Source organism: Mesocricetus auratus, unplaced genomic scaffold, assembly GCF_017639785.1.
Source record: "Mesocricetus auratus isolate SY011 unplaced genomic scaffold, BCM_Maur_2.0 Super-Scaffold_100013, whole genome shotgun sequence".
Classification (NCBI taxonomy): Eukaryota; Metazoa; Chordata; class Mammalia; order Rodentia; family Cricetidae; genus Mesocricetus; species Mesocricetus auratus.
The window spans coordinates 21,770,936-21,789,076 of NW_024429196.1; the positions used below are offsets into that span (position 1 = coordinate 21,770,936).

At 44.2% G+C, this 18,141-nt stretch overlaps 1 protein-coding gene across 3 annotated transcripts in view; it reads left to right on the plus strand.

Annotated features, from left to right (window-relative positions):
• The window catches only part of Fam107b (family with sequence similarity 107 member B), a 205,151-nt gene that overhangs the window by 156,787 nt on the left and 30,223 nt on the right, over positions 1-18,141 (plus strand). The window contains exon 1 of one of the 3 annotated variants that reach the window (XM_021233665.2): positions 16,619-16,765. The exons of the other annotated variants lie outside the window; for them this stretch is intronic. Within the exon in view, the coding sequence (XP_021089324.2) occupies positions 16,732-16,765 (34 nt within the window). The 5' untranslated portion in view covers positions 16,619-16,731. Of the gene's footprint in view, positions 1-16,618; positions 16,766-18,141 lie in introns of those variants that run through there. 3 annotated transcript variants of the gene reach the window in all.

The following is an 18,141-nucleotide window of genomic DNA, read 5'->3' on the forward strand; positions in this document are numbered from 1 at the left end:
ATGGATATCGATTTTGAAACACTTGCTGGGGTGGTCACCTGCAGTGGTGGCAGAGGTAGATATCCCCAGGACCGTGTAGATCTGTGTGTAAGGTCTTCCCCTGCCTTATCTTCCATCCTCAAACCTTATCAGGTGTATCATAGAATGTGTTCTTATTATTGCAGACCTTCCCCATCTTCTAGCCTTGCCCTGTCCAGGCACAGTATGTGGTGTGTTCCTTAGTTTACTGGAGTCTCAGGTGTCCTCATGCTGGGAGATGTCCTCTCACACTAGGCAAGGCATCAGGACATGGGTTCTCTAGATCTTCATCTCCGAGGGTAACTGCATACTCCTGTCCCAGTACGTGTGCAGATGGAGATGATTTGGGACCGTTCTGCAGAGAATGTTATTTTGAGATCCATCTTGGTGTGAAGTTAGAATCCTGGAAGCAGTGAATTGAGGACCAGACATAATCTGAGCCTTTGGCCTTTAACTGCTTTTTAAAAATAGGAAATAGCAGTGTGCTCATTGCACTTGCATGTGTGTGGATGAATGAGGATATTGTCTGTACTGTTGCTCTTCGTTCCTTATCTAAGCCATGTGGGAAGTGTCTTCTAGACTATGCTACGATGTTTGTTCCTTTCCCTTGAGAAAATTGGATGCTATTTTTTTCTTGGGAATAAAAATATGTAACTTTTTGGTTCTGGTCACCAGGAAGCAGTTAATGTAGTTAACACTGAGACCTAGCAATTACATTAGTGCCTATGAGTGGCACATTGGTCGTTCCATGCATTGGATGCTTTGGCTTTCTGATTCTTCTTTATTTATGTACTTGCATATCTGACTTAATTTATATGCATAACTCAACATTTATGGTGCCATTGGTCTTAGAATAGAATGTAGAGATTGACATGACAAAATGTTAAAATAATTTTATATTCTCATATGGGACACTGAGTAGTTTCTGTGTGTGTGTGTGTGTGTGTGTGTGAGTGACTGGTGTATATGATATGTATATGTCTGTGTGCGTATGTGTGTCTCTGTGTGGGCAGATGTGCACCGCAGTGCCCATGTGGACGTCAGGGGACAACCTTGGGTGTCAGTCCTCACTTTCCACCTTGCTGGAGACAGGCTCTCCTTTCCTTGACTGTGTTCTTCAGGCTAGCTGGCTCCAGATTTCAAAGGATTCTTTTGCATCTACCTCCTTCTTGCTGGTGGATCACTGGGATCAGAGACACACACACAGGCAGAATAGGACCAAACTACAGCTGACCATTCCTAATGACCTCCTAACCCCTGTTTCACATGGATGCTGGGGATGCAAGTTCAGCTGAGCCATCTCTCAAGCCCTACAGCCAAACTTCTTTCTTGCTTGTGTGCTTGACAGTGTGGCCACCACACTCAGGGCCTTGCCCATGCTGAGCAAGTGCTCTACTACTGAGTTACATCCATAGTCCATATTAGCTTCACACATGTCATCTTCCTGCCTCAGTACCCCAAGTTCTAGGATTTAAAGCATAAGCCTAGCCAAACTTGAGTTTGAAAATCTGTTGCTGTTGTGTTTTTCACTTCAGAGGATGGGACTGAAATACAGGAATGTCTTTGTTTGGTTGTTTGGCTATCTACACTCTGGGTAGCAGTTTTAGGGTTGTCACCGGCTGAGTGTGGAGGTCGGTGTTGGTGAACAATCAGAGTGTATTCAGCTCTTATGGATTTTATCTGGTTTATTCCAATTGTGAGATTTATAACTACTTTCCCATTCAAACGTAAATATTTTGTATTCCAGGGCAGTCGGAAATTTTGCTTCCAAATAGTAACATGTGACTCTCAGTTTTTGTTGTTTCCAAAGGACTTGAGGTTTTCTCCTCGGTCATGTAGTACCTTCTGCTATTCCTGCGAGCCTATCAGTTGTTATGACCACTTACACGTGGCACTAAGATGATCCAACCACTTAGGAGATACACTTTAAAAGTAGGTGTGTCAGTTGTTAACCAATTTAGCTAAAAATTGAGGGAAAAGTTTACAAAAATCAGTTTATTTGCTCTTTCCTACACTGTAGACATTTTCCAGATGCTTGTGTTGGGGTGCCATGGAAATTAATAGGAAAGTAACTTAATTTTTTTCCATTATAATTCAGATACTGTCTTGGAATGAGTTACCTTTCTTGTTGCTGAGGTAGGGTACCTGATAGAAACCACTTAAGAAATGTAAGGCTTGTTCTGGCCCACAGTTTCAGAGGGTTTGCATTTGTTATGATGGGGAAGGCATGCTGAGATGAGTTGGCTTTGCCCTGGGAGGCGAGAGTGGGAGGTTGCATTTGCTTTGGGAGTCAGCACCAGAAGGTCCGGATTTAGTGGCCTACTTCCCACAATTGAACCTCACACTATAAAGGTTCCACTACTTCTCTAGACAGGGTCACCATCTGGGGACCAAATGTGCAGGCATATGAGCCTGTGGGGTACATTTCAGGCTCAAACCGTAGCAGCCTTAAAAGAAAACATGTGATCGGAGTTCTTAGTTTTTGCCTGAGTTTAAATGAAAATGATGTGTCCTTTTGGGGAGTCTGGGCAGGAGATCATTGCTTGACGTGATGGACTGCAGATGAGTTCAGTGAGCACGCTCTGGGTAGAGTTCAGTGAGCACGTTCTGGGTAGAGTTTACTGAGCACGCTCTGGGTAGAGTTCAGTGAGCACACTCTGGGTAGAGTTTGGATCCTGGTACCTTCAACCCTCAGCAGGGATTCATCAGGCTAGATGAGCAGATTTCCCTTCTGCCCAGATCCCTTCATTTTAATCTCTTCTACAATAGTCATAATTGTCTTTATTGAAAGGTGTGTGTGTGAGCACAGGTGCCCGCAGAGCCTGGAACAGGGTATCATATCACCTGGAGATGGAATTATAGGCAGTTATGAGCCTTCCCCACATGTGGGTGCTGGGAACTGAACTCTGGACCTCTGGAAGAGCAGCAAGCACTTTTAACTGATGAGCCATCTCTCTAATCCCAATAGTTACAATTTCTTTCTGTAACAGAAAATTTCCAAGGGATTTTTTTTCTTGTGTATGAGAAAAGTATAGTTCCTAGTTTTCTTGTCTTCTGAATGGCTTCCTGACTGGAAAATAAGTCCTGATTTACTTTATAAACAGGACCAGAAAGTGAACAGTTTGGCAAGTTCCTATCTCTTTGGCAACTGAGATGGATCCCCCAGTGAAGACTTGTCATATTTATAAACCATTATCATTTCAGAATCATCAAAGGAAACATTGTATCCACGTTAGGGAAGCAGCTTGTTTATTCTACAGTTTTCTTCACTGTATTTTTAACATCGAGGAAATGGCTGGAAAAGCTTTGGCAGATTGAAGACAGATGAGTAAGTCAGACTGAGTTGGTGGAATGCATGAACTCCTAAATGAGGGCCGGTCAGCATCCTCTGATGATGCCTGGCCAGACATGTGCTCTTGGGAGCTTGGGGTCAGGGTCTAGAAGGAAGCTGGGTGATACTTCAGATTAACAAAAGCTTTAAACCTTGGAAACGAAGACTTTATTAGTTTTCTTTTTAAATTGTTCCTCATTAGTATGGACATTTTATCAAATGTTAGCAGAGGTGTTGGCTAGGACTACCCAGATGGGAAGAATTTTGACTAGGAGTCATTCTTAAATGAGAGCACTTTAAAAAACATCAACAACAAACTGGTTTTAATTAAGTGAACCTCCTGTCATGCTGTAGTCACAGAAATAGTAACTGTCCAGAGATGTTTAGGGGAAAAAGTGGCTCATTTACTCTGGAGCATTATGTGAAAGGAAAGCTGTGGATTACTAGTGAGATTTCCACATTTTGTTCCTTCTTACCCAGCATGGCCAGAATGGCTGTGTGCTGTGATAAGCACGGGTTCTAGTTAGAGCAGAACCCTGGTGGACGCTACCACACTGTGTGAGCTGAAGGCCAAACACAGGTATCAAGAAGCATGCCTTTAAGTGTAAAAACAAACAAACAATAACAACAACAAAAGAAGCATGCCTTTGGAGAGAAAATACTTTCCAAGAAGTTAATTTAAACATGTTATCTTTTATTCATGTGTATGTGTGTATGTCTGTGTGAGTGTATGTCACATGTGTGCTGGTGCCTGTAGGAACCAGAAGAGGATGCCATATCTCCCAGAGTTACAGATGGTGGTAAGTTTTCCTCCACCCCCAGTATGGGAGCTAGGAACAGAACCTGGGTCCTCTGCAACAGCAGCAAGTGCTCCTAACCACTGAGCTGTCTTGCCAGCCCTCATTGCTCAGGGTATGGAGGTCAGAGGACAACTTTTCCTCTTATCTTCACTGGGTTCTGGGGATTAAGCTCATGTCTTCAGGCTTGCTCTGCCAATGCTCCTACCCACTCAACCATGTCATGTGTCACAGCCTCACGTGTGTGGTTTAGTAGCATCAAGTACATTCAGTGCTGTGTGCCCACCACCACTGTTCATCACCAGAGCATTTGTGTCCCAAAACCAAAACTCTACATTCATTGAACAGTTTCCCCTTCACCCCTTCTCCTCCGCTGCTGGCTACCACTGCTCTGCTCTACAAATATGACTACATGAAGGGCCTTGCATGAGTGGAGTGGTACAATGTGTGTCTTTCTGTGACTAACCTATTCCACTAAGCCTATTATTCTCAAGTTTCATCCAGGTCATAGCATTGGTCAAACATTTTCTTTTTCTGGTTGAATAATATTCTATTGTATGTAGATAACACATTTTATTTGTTCATTTACCTGTTCCTGAATCTCATTATTATAAATGCACTTTAATATGTAAAATGCAGTAGAAAATGTGTGATGTGTGAATAATCACTGTTGTATTATGAAGCATAGATGTGTGTGTGTGAGATATGTGTCAGGGTCTCGACCTTTTGGAGAGGAGTTGAGAAAGGATCTTGCTATGTAGCCCCAGGTGAACTCTTGCGCCCAGGCTGGGTGCACTGCTCTTGCCTCCATGCACTGGGATTACAGGTTGTGTCACCTCACATGGCTGAAAGTGTGCACCTGTGTGACCCCTCCTCATGGCTCTTCGCTTGGTGTCTAGACTGCCACACTGCACATTTTCTTTGCTGAGTTTTCATGCGTCTCCACTGAGAAGTTTCCTATTAGGTGAGGCCTAGTACAGGGTGGTATAAACGTCTGATATAGAAATTGTTGATGTTCTGGCTCCTGCTTTGATTCATGCCAGAAGCTGTGCCCTTTTACTACTCTCTCTTGATTCCTGTGGATAATTTGCTATTATGAGTGACTTACGACGAAGGCCCACAGAGTCTGTTTTCATGAAAGGCCACCATGAAGCTGTATTGCGGGTATAGAATGTCATATTTCCTCTCCTGCTGTGTACAGATGGGCCAGAGTAGTATGGACTGTTCTAATCTCTGGGATAAAATGCATCTAGACTCAGATTTCTTGCTACTGGCTAGTTGTGACCCATTATGAAGAATTTAACTTCATGAAGAATTTAAAGGACCATGGGTAATTTATTTTAGGGGTGGAAATACACTAGAAAAGTATGTGATATAATATTAAAGTATCACATAATCTTATTTCTTTTGTTTCCTGTAAACTCACGGATACGGATAACTACTAAGCGATTTATTAGCAGCCTTTATATTAAATTTTTCCTCTGTCTCTTGTGTAGGTCAAGTTTGAATCACTGAATAATAACGTACTAGTTTTATTTACTGTCAAGAGCAAGGTCTTTGTGGTCATCCCCAACTACTATCCCAAAGTCTAGATGACTACAGTGACCTTTGATCTGTAGAAGCTCAGAACAGAACTCAGCAAGTGCATGTATACAGTGTCTCAATGCCATTGTCCTCAGCCATATTTTGACCAGTTTGTGGATTGTCCTTAGAAGTAGACAGATAAAAACAAGAGCAACAGCTGGGCGTTGGTGACTCATGCCTTTAATCCCAGCCCTTGGGAGGCAGAGGCAGGTGGATCTCTGTGAGTTTGAGACCAGCCTGGTCTACTGAGCGAGTTCCAGGACAGGCTCCAAAACAATACAGAGAAACCCTGCCTCGAAAAAAAAAGAAACAACCAAAAAATAAAACAAAACAAAACAAAAAAACAACACCAAGAGCAACAAAACCCATGGTTTGCTTTTGAGATACCATGTAAGTTATATCTGCCATGTGTTTATAACAAATGATTCATCCTTACGATTCAGCTTTAGATGCCTAAAGTAATTTTACCAAGTTAACCATTTGTTACATTCTACACAAAAGATTTTTGGAGAAGGGTTGCATATTCAATTGTGTGTGTGTGTGTGTGTGTGTGTGTGTGTGTGTGTGTGTGTGTGTGTGCTGTGTACATTACTAGATCTGTTCTCAGTGAATTGGGTTTTTAAATTTCATTTTGTTTTTCTACTTTTTTATAATTCTTAGTTTTATTTGTTTTATGTATATGGTGCTCTATCTGCAAGCACACTGCATTATTATTTTTAATGAGTACATTAGCACTAAATTATGTCACCCATGTCTAGCAGGTGTTGGGACACCTTTCACATTGACAGCTGTTCAGTGTTTTCTGTGTGGGAGAGGCCTTAAAGTATGAGAGGAGAGGCAGGAAAACAGATAAACTCATGGGCGTAGTTGGTTTTCAAAATCCCACATGTCCACAGTGATACACTCAGGAGGAATTTGAAAGAATCAGACATGAACCAGGCAGCATTGTTTTCAGGGTCTCTCCTGGGTCCTCTCAACCCCATAATGCACTGGGAGAGCCAGCAGCAATCTTGGGCATGCGTGGTGACTGTGTCCTACTATAAAGCAACCTTGTCTTTCACTAAAATCAACTTCTTTGTAGGACTCTGCATTTATAATTTTTCATTCTTTGCTTTGATGTAGATTTTACATTTCTAATATTCTAATGGTTTATCACTAATAGTCTATCCTGCTTCTGAGAAGAGGACCCTTCAGCCTAGTGCACACATAATAATTAGAACTAGGCCTACAACTCAAGTCTAGTCTTCCCCTTGTTGTGGTTGAACTCAACAGGCAAGTCCACAATTTATACATGAGCTGTGATGTCATGAGCACACCTTGAGGATACCTTTCTGATAGGTCCTGGAATCTGTATTCTCTAGGTATGGGGTGACATTGCAAGGCAGATTAGAGCATCTTTCTGAAATCGGGGATAGTGTTTATAAGTAGCTAGAAGTGTGGACTCAGTGTGTGTCAGATGGGGAAGTGGTGTGAATGTTGGGCTGAGGGTAGCATCCATCCTGGGCTGCAGAATAGATCTGACTTCTTAGCTACAAGGTGTATTGTCACAGAGTGAAGGAGCTGCTTCACCAGAGACAAATGTTTGCTTTCAGTTAGCTGGCACAGAGCATATTTGCTTTTGAGTAGAAACGAAGTTTTCATGCACAACTGAATCTTCCTTGTAGTGCTAGGGACGGTGCATGCATGTTATGGGGCTGGGATGATAGTAGCTGGTCCTAGTTTGGCGACAGTTTGTTTGCATCATTTGTTCTGATCTCGTGTCATATGAGGCCACAGAGCTGCAGAGTTCCTGACTTCTGAGTTCTAAACTTGTCTCTGTGTGGTCATATGGCTGATTTTCAGTAGCAGAGTGTTCCTGCAAGGTGACAAGCCCTTGTTTTGAGTGCTGTCCCATGCCACTCTGTCTTGGCTTGTCTTAAGTGTGTATCTCCTGTCCCGTGTTCATGCTTTCTGCCCTTGCTCAGTGTCCACTTGTCTTCTGGCCCTATCCCGTGGTCGGCCAACTCTTATGCCACCCCCTTACTCTTTGCTTTTAGGTTAGATTGCAGCCTAGAAGAAAATGTTGTGCCTCTCACACCTTGGGGCCTAGGTCTGGAAGCTAGGGATAGAGATCTTGCCCCTGTGGTCATTCATCTTCTGCTCCTGCCTCTCTTGTGGCTCATCTCAGCCATGTGTTTTGCTGGTCACAGCTTCTCATTTTCTCAGCACTTGGGTGCTGGAATACAGTCTTCTGTTCACATCTGTTTGTTGATGCTCTGTGTGACTCCAGTGGCAGCATGAACTGGAGACCAGAACCTTCCGTGTGTCTGGTGGATCTGGCATAGTTTATGGATTGAAGACTTGCACAGGAGTGGGACTTTCAGAACTAAAACTGAGATGAATGGACCATGCTACCCAAAGAGTCACTGCTCTAGATCTTGTTAGTAGCACAACTGCTTCTGAGCCAAAGTTCCGAGATCTCACTGACTACATGGAACCTCTTGTGCTTCACTTAGGACGGGTAATTCCAGGGAGTGTTAGGCTCTTATTACTACCCTGTTCTCTCCAGGGGTTGGCCCTGCTCTGCCACATGTTTCTGCTCCAGCTGTGCCCCTTTTGACACCATGGCATCTCTTCCATCCTCATCCCTGCCACCTATGCCTCTCTCTAGAGCTGAGCCCTACCAGAAAAAGTTGCTCCATATCGCAGAGATCCTGTTCCCACCTCCGAGGGCCTCAGTGCAGCCTAGAAATGAAAGCTTTTCGTCATCGACCCATACTCTGTGCAGTGCTTTTCAAATTTCTGGAGTTTCGATCTCACCCCTCTTCCCTGTCTCATCTCTCTAGTCAGATAATCCCTCCCATCCCCGGACAGGTCAGACATGTAAAAGCCAATATTGTCAATTCTTCCTGCTGATTTTTAACACTTCTGCCTGTTCCTGGACCCCACCCTCCATTTGCATATTTTCTGTTCATAATGAAAGAAGAACCCTCCTACTTCCTGTAAATCAGCCCTACTAGCCCATTTTAATATGTTTAGTACCATGCTGATGTCTGTCTCATATACGTTTCTCTGTTCCAATTTTATATGATTATCATTTCTCTTTTAAAGTCAAAGTTAAATGTTCACATTTGTGTGTGTGTGTGTGTGTGTGTCTTTTGAGACATGCATATGCCTAGTAAGCCTATATTCCCATATCAGTTGGTTGTGTTAAAAGGAAAATACTCAGTTTCCAATTGGAGCTGAAATACACTGTTTTCCCTGAACAGATCAATGTGGCCTTTCTGTGGCTGTGCTGAGATTGGAGCTTTCCTTTTTTATTTTATTAGCAGGCGGGCGAGACTTTCAGATGGAAGAACTGGTGTGAGTTGAGCTTTTGCACGCAGGGGCAGGATTTGCCTTTTCCTCATCCCTGTTGTAGCCCAGGTGGAATTTTCTCCTCTTCCAAGAGCACGGAAGAGGATGTCTGTCCTGTGACAATGATGATATTCCTTCATGACCAGGAAATGACCTGACAAGAGCTGGCAGCCTTCTGTGGGTTAGTGTCTGGGTCATTTGCTGGTGGCATGAGTGTCACTTCACAGTTTTATGGATGGAAATTGAAGTGGTTTCAGAAATGCAAGGACATACTGCTTACTCCTGGGTTTAGAGAGGACATTTGGCAGCTGTCGTGTGGCTGAGGCAGCATTTAAAGGATTGCTGTTCCCGAGCGTTTGTCCTGTGTGGGCAGGGATCCAGAGCTGATGACAGTCACTCTCCTGAAAATGGAGCAGCTTATCATGTTTTCGATTTACATCCTTTGTGCTGTGATTAGTGATTACTAAGAAGATGCTTGAAGACTCCACACAGCATCCTCAGAGCCAGAACCCAGCAGCTTTGCACACCACATGTTACAGCTGAGGGCGTCATCATGTGGACAGCTCCATGCTTTGTTCTGCTGTGGCTTTGCTAATGTGAGTGACTCCCAAGATAAGCTGGTGGCTCTACTACAGCCATACGGAAGGCACGGCTCAGTTTGTGATGGAAAATTACACAACATAAGTGTATATTCTCATGTTTTCTATGAAAAGACCATTTGAACCTCTATTTAAAACTGTCATAAATGCTATACTTGGCCATATACTTATCATTACACTTGGAAATAGGCCAACTTTCCATCCGCCCAATTTTAGCACAGGTTAAAGATGTTGGAGAATAGAAAATGTACTAGAGTGCCCCCAGGTTTCTCTAAAGAAGCTGGAGCCACTATTTGCTTTTGGTTCCCTCTTGGGTTTATAGCTCTCTCCATGAATTAGACCTGGCTTGAAAGGATTCTCAGACTCTGAGGAGGGTTGTTATTGTACTACCATTACCACAAACAGGAGGGGCCTTTCCCCTTGCCTGCCTGTGACACTGAGAGCATGGAAGCCCCTCCCCTAATCTAGTTCCCGGTCACTTTCCTCCATGCCTTAGACCAAATCAGACAAGTTGGAGATAGCTATTTGATCCACACACTGTGACAGTTCCCATCATGCCTTGCCCCTCTGTAGGACCCCAGGCGTCCTTTGCTGACCACATCATAGGAGAGCACTGTAGGACTCTGGAACCTGAGTCAGTTGCCCTCGGCTTACTCACCATGTTCCCTGTCACATGACTAAATGTGCCCTTGTCCGTCATACTAGTTTTGCCCCTTTGTGTTCCCAGGTCCTCTGTAAACTACCCTGCCAGGACGGACCAGCGCTTGTTCGAGGAGAACTTTAACCTAACTAATGTTTTCCCCATTGTCTTACACAGTTTGGATCTTAATTAGTGTTGTATTTTACTTCAGTTTTACAAAAGAACAAGCACTTTTTGCTTTTTTCAGGACAGGGTTTCTCTGTATTGTTTTGGAGCTGTCCTGGGCTCTGTAGACCAGGCTGGCCTCAAACTCACAGAGATCCACCTGCCTCTGCCTCCCAAGTGCTGGCTTTAAAGGCGTGCACCACCAACGCCCTTATAAATTTTTTGTTGTTGTTGTTGTTTGTTTTTCTTCCGAAACAGGATTTCTCTGTGGCTTTGGAGGCTGTCTTGGAACTAGCTGGTCTTGAAATCACAGAGATCTACCTGTCTCTGCCTCCTGAGTGCTGGGATTAAAGGCGTGTGCCACCACCGCCCAGTAGAAGCAAACACTCTTAATGTGAACTGGTGCACATCTTTTCTACCCCCTAAGCCTGTGAAGGGCCTTTGTTCTGAATGGAGAAGTGTGCGTGCGTGCTTGCGTGTGTGTGTGTGTGTGTGTGTGTGTGTGTGTGTGTGTGTGTGTGTGTGTAAAAACAAAAGCGCTGAAGGAATTGAGCTGTCTGGTCTCCCAGACAGAGAGTAGGGCATTTAGGGCACTGAGAAAATTCTACTGATTGAATGAAGCTGTGTTGTGTGCTGCCCAGACACAACTATAGACTCAGTAATCTGGAGGTTGTGTAAAGCACTAAGTCCATAGCTGTACTGTCTAAACTCAACCAGGAAACGGACCTAAGATATTAAAATATAGAATATTCTTGGCAAGCATTGACCACTGAGTTTTACTCCGCCCCCCCCCTTGTTTTTCCTTTTGAGACAAAAGTTTATTAAATTGCTCAGGCTATGCTCAGCTCACTAGATAGCCCAGGCAAGCTGTGATTTTGTGATCCTCCTGGCTCAGCCCCCTGAGGAACTGGGATTAGAGGCCTGCACCCAGGCCTGGTGAGCAGTGGCTATTGTAGTTTCCATGACGCTGCCCGTTTGCATGGTGATGTTGTGGTGCAGACCCTGTTGTAGTTGTGGCCATGGTGATTGATTCTCTTTTACTGGCCTTACTCCAACTGGTCCACATGGAAATAAGGAAAATCAGCATGGTCTTTAAGACATGTACAGCTTTGTTACTCTCTAGGTAATCTTACGTTGGCTTTTTCCTTTGCCTTTTTAACCAACTTACTTGGCCTCCCCTTTCTGTCTAGCTCTTGAGAACGAGTAAGGATATGAATTCTTCAGACACGTTTTGGTTATACCAGCAGTGTGTATTAGTAGATCATTGGTGCGCTCTTGGAAGCTCAGCAGCCCAGCCTCAATGGTCTGTTCCACAGGGTAGATTTAGAAGTGCCCCTGCTCAGCTCCTCAGCAAACCTGACCTCCACCTCTGCCATGTTCCCTGCCCTCACCGGAAGCACAGTCAGGGCCCACTTTCACTCTCAGAAACAGAGGAAGACAGGAAATCAGCTTGTTGGCCAGCTGGGCTCTTTAATGATTTCCCTGGATACTTCTGGAAATTCCCATCCAACTTTCTTCATTTTCTGGGTTTTTAATAATGCAAGTTATACATTATAGGAAGCAATCTTTTGTTGGTTCCAGGTCCTGGCATCTATGGGAAGGCTAGGACATCGTTTCCCTTTCATATTTTAGGGTGAAACATTTAAGTTAGGTGACCTTCTCACTTCTCAGAGCTAGAGAGGTGTTGGAGTCTTGGAAGGTTACTGTGCTGGTGGAGGTGATTTCCACAGCACAGCGGTGCAATGCTCAGGGATTTCAGGGATTTGAGAGGAAAAGCGTGAGAACTCAGAGGAGTTACCAGGACTCAAGTGAAGGGGGCTAAAATGTAAACTTTGACCTTTCAGAATTCCAGGCTGCATGACTTTAGGTAAGTTGCTAATCTACTGAGCTCAGCTATCCCTCCATCAGTGAGAACACAAATATCTCACACATAGAACTATGGGGAGCTTAAAGGAGATGAAATCTGAGTGTTTCAAACAATGACTGGAATGCTGTAAGCATTCAAAAGTTCTCTGGTAATAGGGTAGTATTTCAGTGGGCCACTTGTGGATCAAGCAGTCATTGCTAATGTAATTACTGTTACAAGTTCTAAACAACTGATAACAACCCATTGAAAGCAAGGCTTTGAAGTAGTGAACAGATCCAGCCACAGTGGGTATTTAGTAGGAATAAATAGACTAGAAATGAATGTTTCCCAAGACCCATGAAAACTGTTTTGGTACTACCACCAGCCAATTCAGGACTAATAAAAAATGTTCATAGACTGCACTTTTTTCTGTAGCAAATTATTGAGATACTTCATCACTTTAGCAAGTGACAACTGAGGGCTGGGGAGATGGCTGAGAAGGTAAAGCACGAGCTATACAAGTGTGAGGACCAGAATCTGAATCCCCAGAACCCATGTGAAAGCTGGACATGATAGCATACATGGCTGTAATCTCAGGATCCCCATAAGGAGAGGTGAGACAGAAATTCTCAGCCTAGCTAAAGCTGGACACGATAGCATACAAGGCTGTAATCTCAGGGCTCTCACAGGAAGAGGGAAGACAGAACTTCTCAGTCTAGCTAGTGAGACCCTGCCTCAAATAAGGTAGAAGGCAGGCTAGGACCAACACATGAGGTTACCTACTAACTCAAACATGTCATACACACAGAGAGAGGGGGGGAGGGAGGGAGGGAGAGAGAGGGGGGAGGGGAGAGAGAGAGGGGAGAGGGGAGGGCAGAGAGAGCACCAAAACAATTGATAATCAAGCATTCTCTGCCTTGGGGATTTATCAGTGTTTAAGTTAGAGCTGTGTTTTCACATCAGTGTCAGGTAACAGCTGTTCATATGCTGGTTAGGACAGTCACAGTTTAGGAGTTGAGAAAGAAGGTTAGGGACAGAGATTGACAGTGGAGGGATCCATGTTAGACTGGTGAGTGGGGAGGGTGGGGATGAGTCATGATGGGAGAGGCTTGGAATGGGGAGGGTCTGAGAGGTCACATTCCAGGTCAGGGACATTGGGTGTTGAAGTAGGGTTTGGCAGAGTTCCCAAGTTGGCTGAAGGGCAAATGACAAGGTGAAACCATGAAGTGTGAGGAGCAGGCTGGTTGGGTTAGACAGAGAGTGTAGTAGTTCCTGCTTAGGCTTTGGAGGACCGATCGAGGCAAGCCCTGACAAACCGTGGGGAGAGAGTAAATTCTTGGTGCAGGACAGTGTGTGGGAATGCTTCCTTTTGCTGTTGGTTGCTTGCACGGAATTGTTGGTCCTAGAATCTCTTTGAGAAGCAGCAGTGCAGAGGTGGATGTGTTTTTATCTTGCAGTTCCAACGAAGACTGTACTGTGTAGCTAGGCATAGTCCAGAGGCGTCCCCACATCTCCTGTGAGAGCAGCAATAGCAGGGAGTATAGCATAGCTTCAATCTGGTGTGGAGGTGCCATGCCACTTTGTGGCGTCCAGAGCAGGGTTCTCACTGGATTAGGGCTGTGGCAGCTGAGGACAGTGAGACCTGGGCTGATTCTGGCAGCCTAGGTGCTGACTAGTATATTTCCATTTTCAACCCCAGAGTCCTGGTCAAACCAGAAACTCAATAATCAACACTTCTAGGTCTTTTGTGCATTGGGAAGGAGTCACTCAGGCAACCTTAACAGTTGTAAATTTCTGTTACCAAATCAGTTCTCATCAAAGTGATTGGTTCAAACAATAGGAAGGACCCTTCGGATATGCACTTAAGTTAAACTAAGTGTGTGTGTGTGTGTGTGTGTGTGTGTGTGTGTGTGTGTGTGTGTGTTTTCAATATAGTAGAGTCCTGAGAAAGGAATGAGATACTCTATGGCACTCAGAACTATTCTATGCTTTCTGTATATGCCTGGTCCCTTTCGGGTTCTGAGAGTCCCAATACTGGCATAAGGCTGCATGGCAGGCATAAGCTTTTCTGTGGATTGCTGTGGATCATAGGTATCATTGTGTCGTCGATGGTAAAAGCCTGACTTCTCTGTTTCCCTTTTCTGGAGAAGGAAAGTTCGTGACTCTGAAAGATGTCACACATGACCCAATTGGATTGCCTGATGTAGTAATGCAAACATACACCTGCATGTATGTGTGTACACTGCTTGTGTTCATGTGTGCCTGTGTGCTTCTAAGGGTAGATCACCTGTTAAGGGCACAGGGTCTGAGTGTGACAGCTAGTCTGGGCCCGGCGTTCCTGACTGTGGGACTAGTGCTCTTTGATGAGGTTGTAAAGTTCAGTTAAGTCAAGGAAAATGGTTTGGACCAGATGCAATGAGGAAACACTTAATGTGTCCAACTTTTCCATCTAAGTGAGTTGAGTCGTTTTATTTTTGTAGTGAACTTTTAGGAGTAAAACAAAATTCATTTCTTCCTAGTGGGATGGAAATAGAATTTATATTAAAAAGTAAGAAGCGGTGAAATACAGCCAGATAAAAGATGGAAGTAAACTGTTAGTCTCACAAAAACAAAGGTAAAGATGCTTAAGTTTTATATTAAAAATGCTAGCATCAGATACTCTGTATATTTTATAATTTATAATTAAACTCTAATGTCTGTGGGAGTAACAGTCCAAGTTCACAATGTCATCAGTACTTAAAGTAACAAATATATCAGTAAATTTACTTTTGGAAGATTTGTTACTTAACTAGCCTTGTCTTGTTTCATAATAACATTTCTTCTAAGATAAAATCAAGCATGTCTTCAAATCATTAAGTAGATTTCTAATAACAATGTCCTGTTTTCTGAATGTTTAGAAATTCAGGCGGTCTCATTTAGTCTGTGGGTATTCTACGTGAAGATTACTACTCCGGGCTATAACCCTTCCTGTTTTGAGAAAGTAGGGATTTCCTAATTCTTCGGGTGGGGTTTAGACAATAGTTAATGGTGTATGCAAAAATGTAAAGCAAGGAGCTTTATGGTTTGCTGATCTGTGCAGGTCTGGGTACTGTTGCTGTGATAATGTTTAAGGATAATTTTTATTTTTAATTTTTGTTTGCATGAATGACTACCCATGTAATAAGACGTTTCTCTGACTAAAGTTGTAGATATAAACACAAATACTTGTAAGGCAATCTGACAATGTAACCATTTAACAAAACAAGGTCAATAGATTTTCCCCCTTGGTCCAGGGACTTCCTTAGCTATGGGTTTTGATCATATTTACTATACCAGGCATGAATTTCCTCCTGCGGTGCAGGCCTCAAATCCAGTCAAGAGAGTGAGTGGTTCATATCCCCATAGACTCTTGCCACAGTTGGCCAGTGGGCACTTTTTGCTTGCAGGGCTGATACTGTAGCATGTAGCATGTAGCATCTAGCACTGGGTTTTTGCACCTGCAGCCTGCACAGCAGGACCAGCACTGTACACCCCACAGGGAGGGTTTCCTGGTCAGTTCAAGATTGATTTTTCCATGTCCTGCCACCAATAATAACAGTTTGAAAGTCTAATGTTTAGAGTTGTTCACCATAGGAAAGTACCTCTCATCCATTTAGTCAAATCTAATGTGCACTTAGCCTGCTTCCATCTAATACTTGGTCAAGTGTCCCTCTTCACCCACTTTCTTGGTAAAGGGTTGGAGACTATTGGCTAATGGTGTAGACAGGAAAGAGAAAATGTAACACTGTTTGGAAAAAGCCCTGTCAGAGCTTATTAGCTACCCTCCTGGTTTTTCCTCTTTCCAAAACCCAAGTTCATGCAGTCCTCCACCACACTGAGATTGTTTACTGCCCTGGGCAGAATTCCTGGCATATTTGAGGCCTTGCCCCTATTAATTTCTGCCAGATTCCCCAAGCCACAACTGGCCCAGTCCATTCACACCAGCAAAAATCGCCTTCATCTCCTCCCTGCCCTCTCACTGACTGTGCCAAAGGCATTGTTGTGAAAGTGTGTTTAAGGCCAGTGGCTGTTCCAGGGCACTCCTGTACCTGGTTGGTGGCCCGGAATTTATGGCTTTCTGCTGTCATTTGTCTTGGCTTTGAATTCAGTCTGACAACTTCCCCTGTTTGGCAAATGCTAGATAACCCACCTCCCTTCCTTTAGTAAATATACCAATGGTGAGGATTATATTACTTGCACCTGATGAAATAGGCCCTATTTCCCAAGGCCAGGGGAAGGAATTCATGGGGGAGGTATGCTTGAGGGGTGTGGCAGTGGGAGGGTGGAAGGAGCAAAGATAGAGAAGTCAACCATTGATTCCGAACAGACAGCGCCAGCTTCTCTGGGTGGACAAGTCTGTGTGTGCATGGTGACAGAGCCCAGAGGACAGGGCAGCCATGTCAGTCCGTGCAGCACGGCTGAGAGGTGAAGGTAAGGGAAACTCTGAGGGCAGCAGGACACCACACGGGTTTGGAAATGAGTCAGTCTGGGCGGGAGTGCTGCCTCCCCTTTTGTTCCCCTCAGGGACTTGGGCTTGAGGGCTCTGCTTCTCCGAGCCCAGCTCAGCCTCAGTGCTGCGGAAAGCCTGGGTCCACAGACACTCTGCGGAGCAGTATTTACCCATTGTTTAGCTGATGTGTGGTACAGCTGGGTGGACTTTTTCAGATCTTGAAACTTCTTAAGCTGGCTTTGGTGTGTGGTGTTAGGAATCAAGCCCAGGGCCTTGTGCATGGTGGGCAAGAGCTGTACCCCCCGAGCAGCACCCTGCCCACTTACTAAGCTCTTTCTTGTGCTGTTTTGCCAGCAAGGGAAACACACCAGCATTTGCTTTCTCCATACCATCTGTTTCTATGCGCTTTCCACGTGGCAGGGAGCTGTGGCCTGATGCTTGGTCTCTGATACCTCGTCCTGGGGAACTTCTTTGCTCCTTGCTGACTATGTCTTAGTGGGATTTATTTTAGTTTATTTTTTGAGGTTATATAAATGGGCTGGAAATGTTCAGGTAGAGCTTTTGCCTGGCTTGCATATTGAACACCTTAGGTTCCACCCCCAGTGCCCCCCCCCCCCATGAGTTATACATATAGAATTATTGATTTGGCATAGTGACCCTTACCTGTCACCCCAGCACTGGGGAAGCTGGGACAAGATTACCTGGAATTCCAGGGCAACCTTGGAGGGGCCTATCTAGGCTCCATGAGATCCTGTCCTATGAAAACAAAACGACAAAAATGCTGTGCAGGAGCCTTTGGCAGCTCTCCCTACAGGTGAAGGCTCATGGGATCCTCCAGCGGAGCTGAAGCTTGCTGAGTGTCATCTCTTCCCAACAGCAAATGCTGGGCAGTAGTGTTTCTGATCCGGCTGCCATCCTCTCCACTGTGTAACTATATCTGTGTACATAAGGGAGGGAGTAAGAAAGACTGTTTCAAGGCTTATATTTGTTCATAGTGATGTCAGCCTTCTCCTGCCATGATGGAAGATGGAGAGTAGACTGATTGGCCGAGAAAGTGTTGTTTTGGTTGTTTACTACATTGTTTCAAAGGCAGTGTCAAAAGTTTATTTACAAGTACAAGAACAGATGCAATAAATCAGATGTTCAAAATGACTTTTAAGAGTTTTTCAAATACAGGGTGACTCAAGTAATAATACACATTTCTTTAAAAATATTTGCATGTGTGTGTGTGTGTGTGTGTGTGTGTGTGTGTGAATGTATGTGTGTATGTGTGATGTGCCTGTGTGTTGAAGTCGTATCTTAAACTCTGGATCCTCCTGCTTCCCCTTCACAAGTGCTAGGACTTTAGGCATTTGCC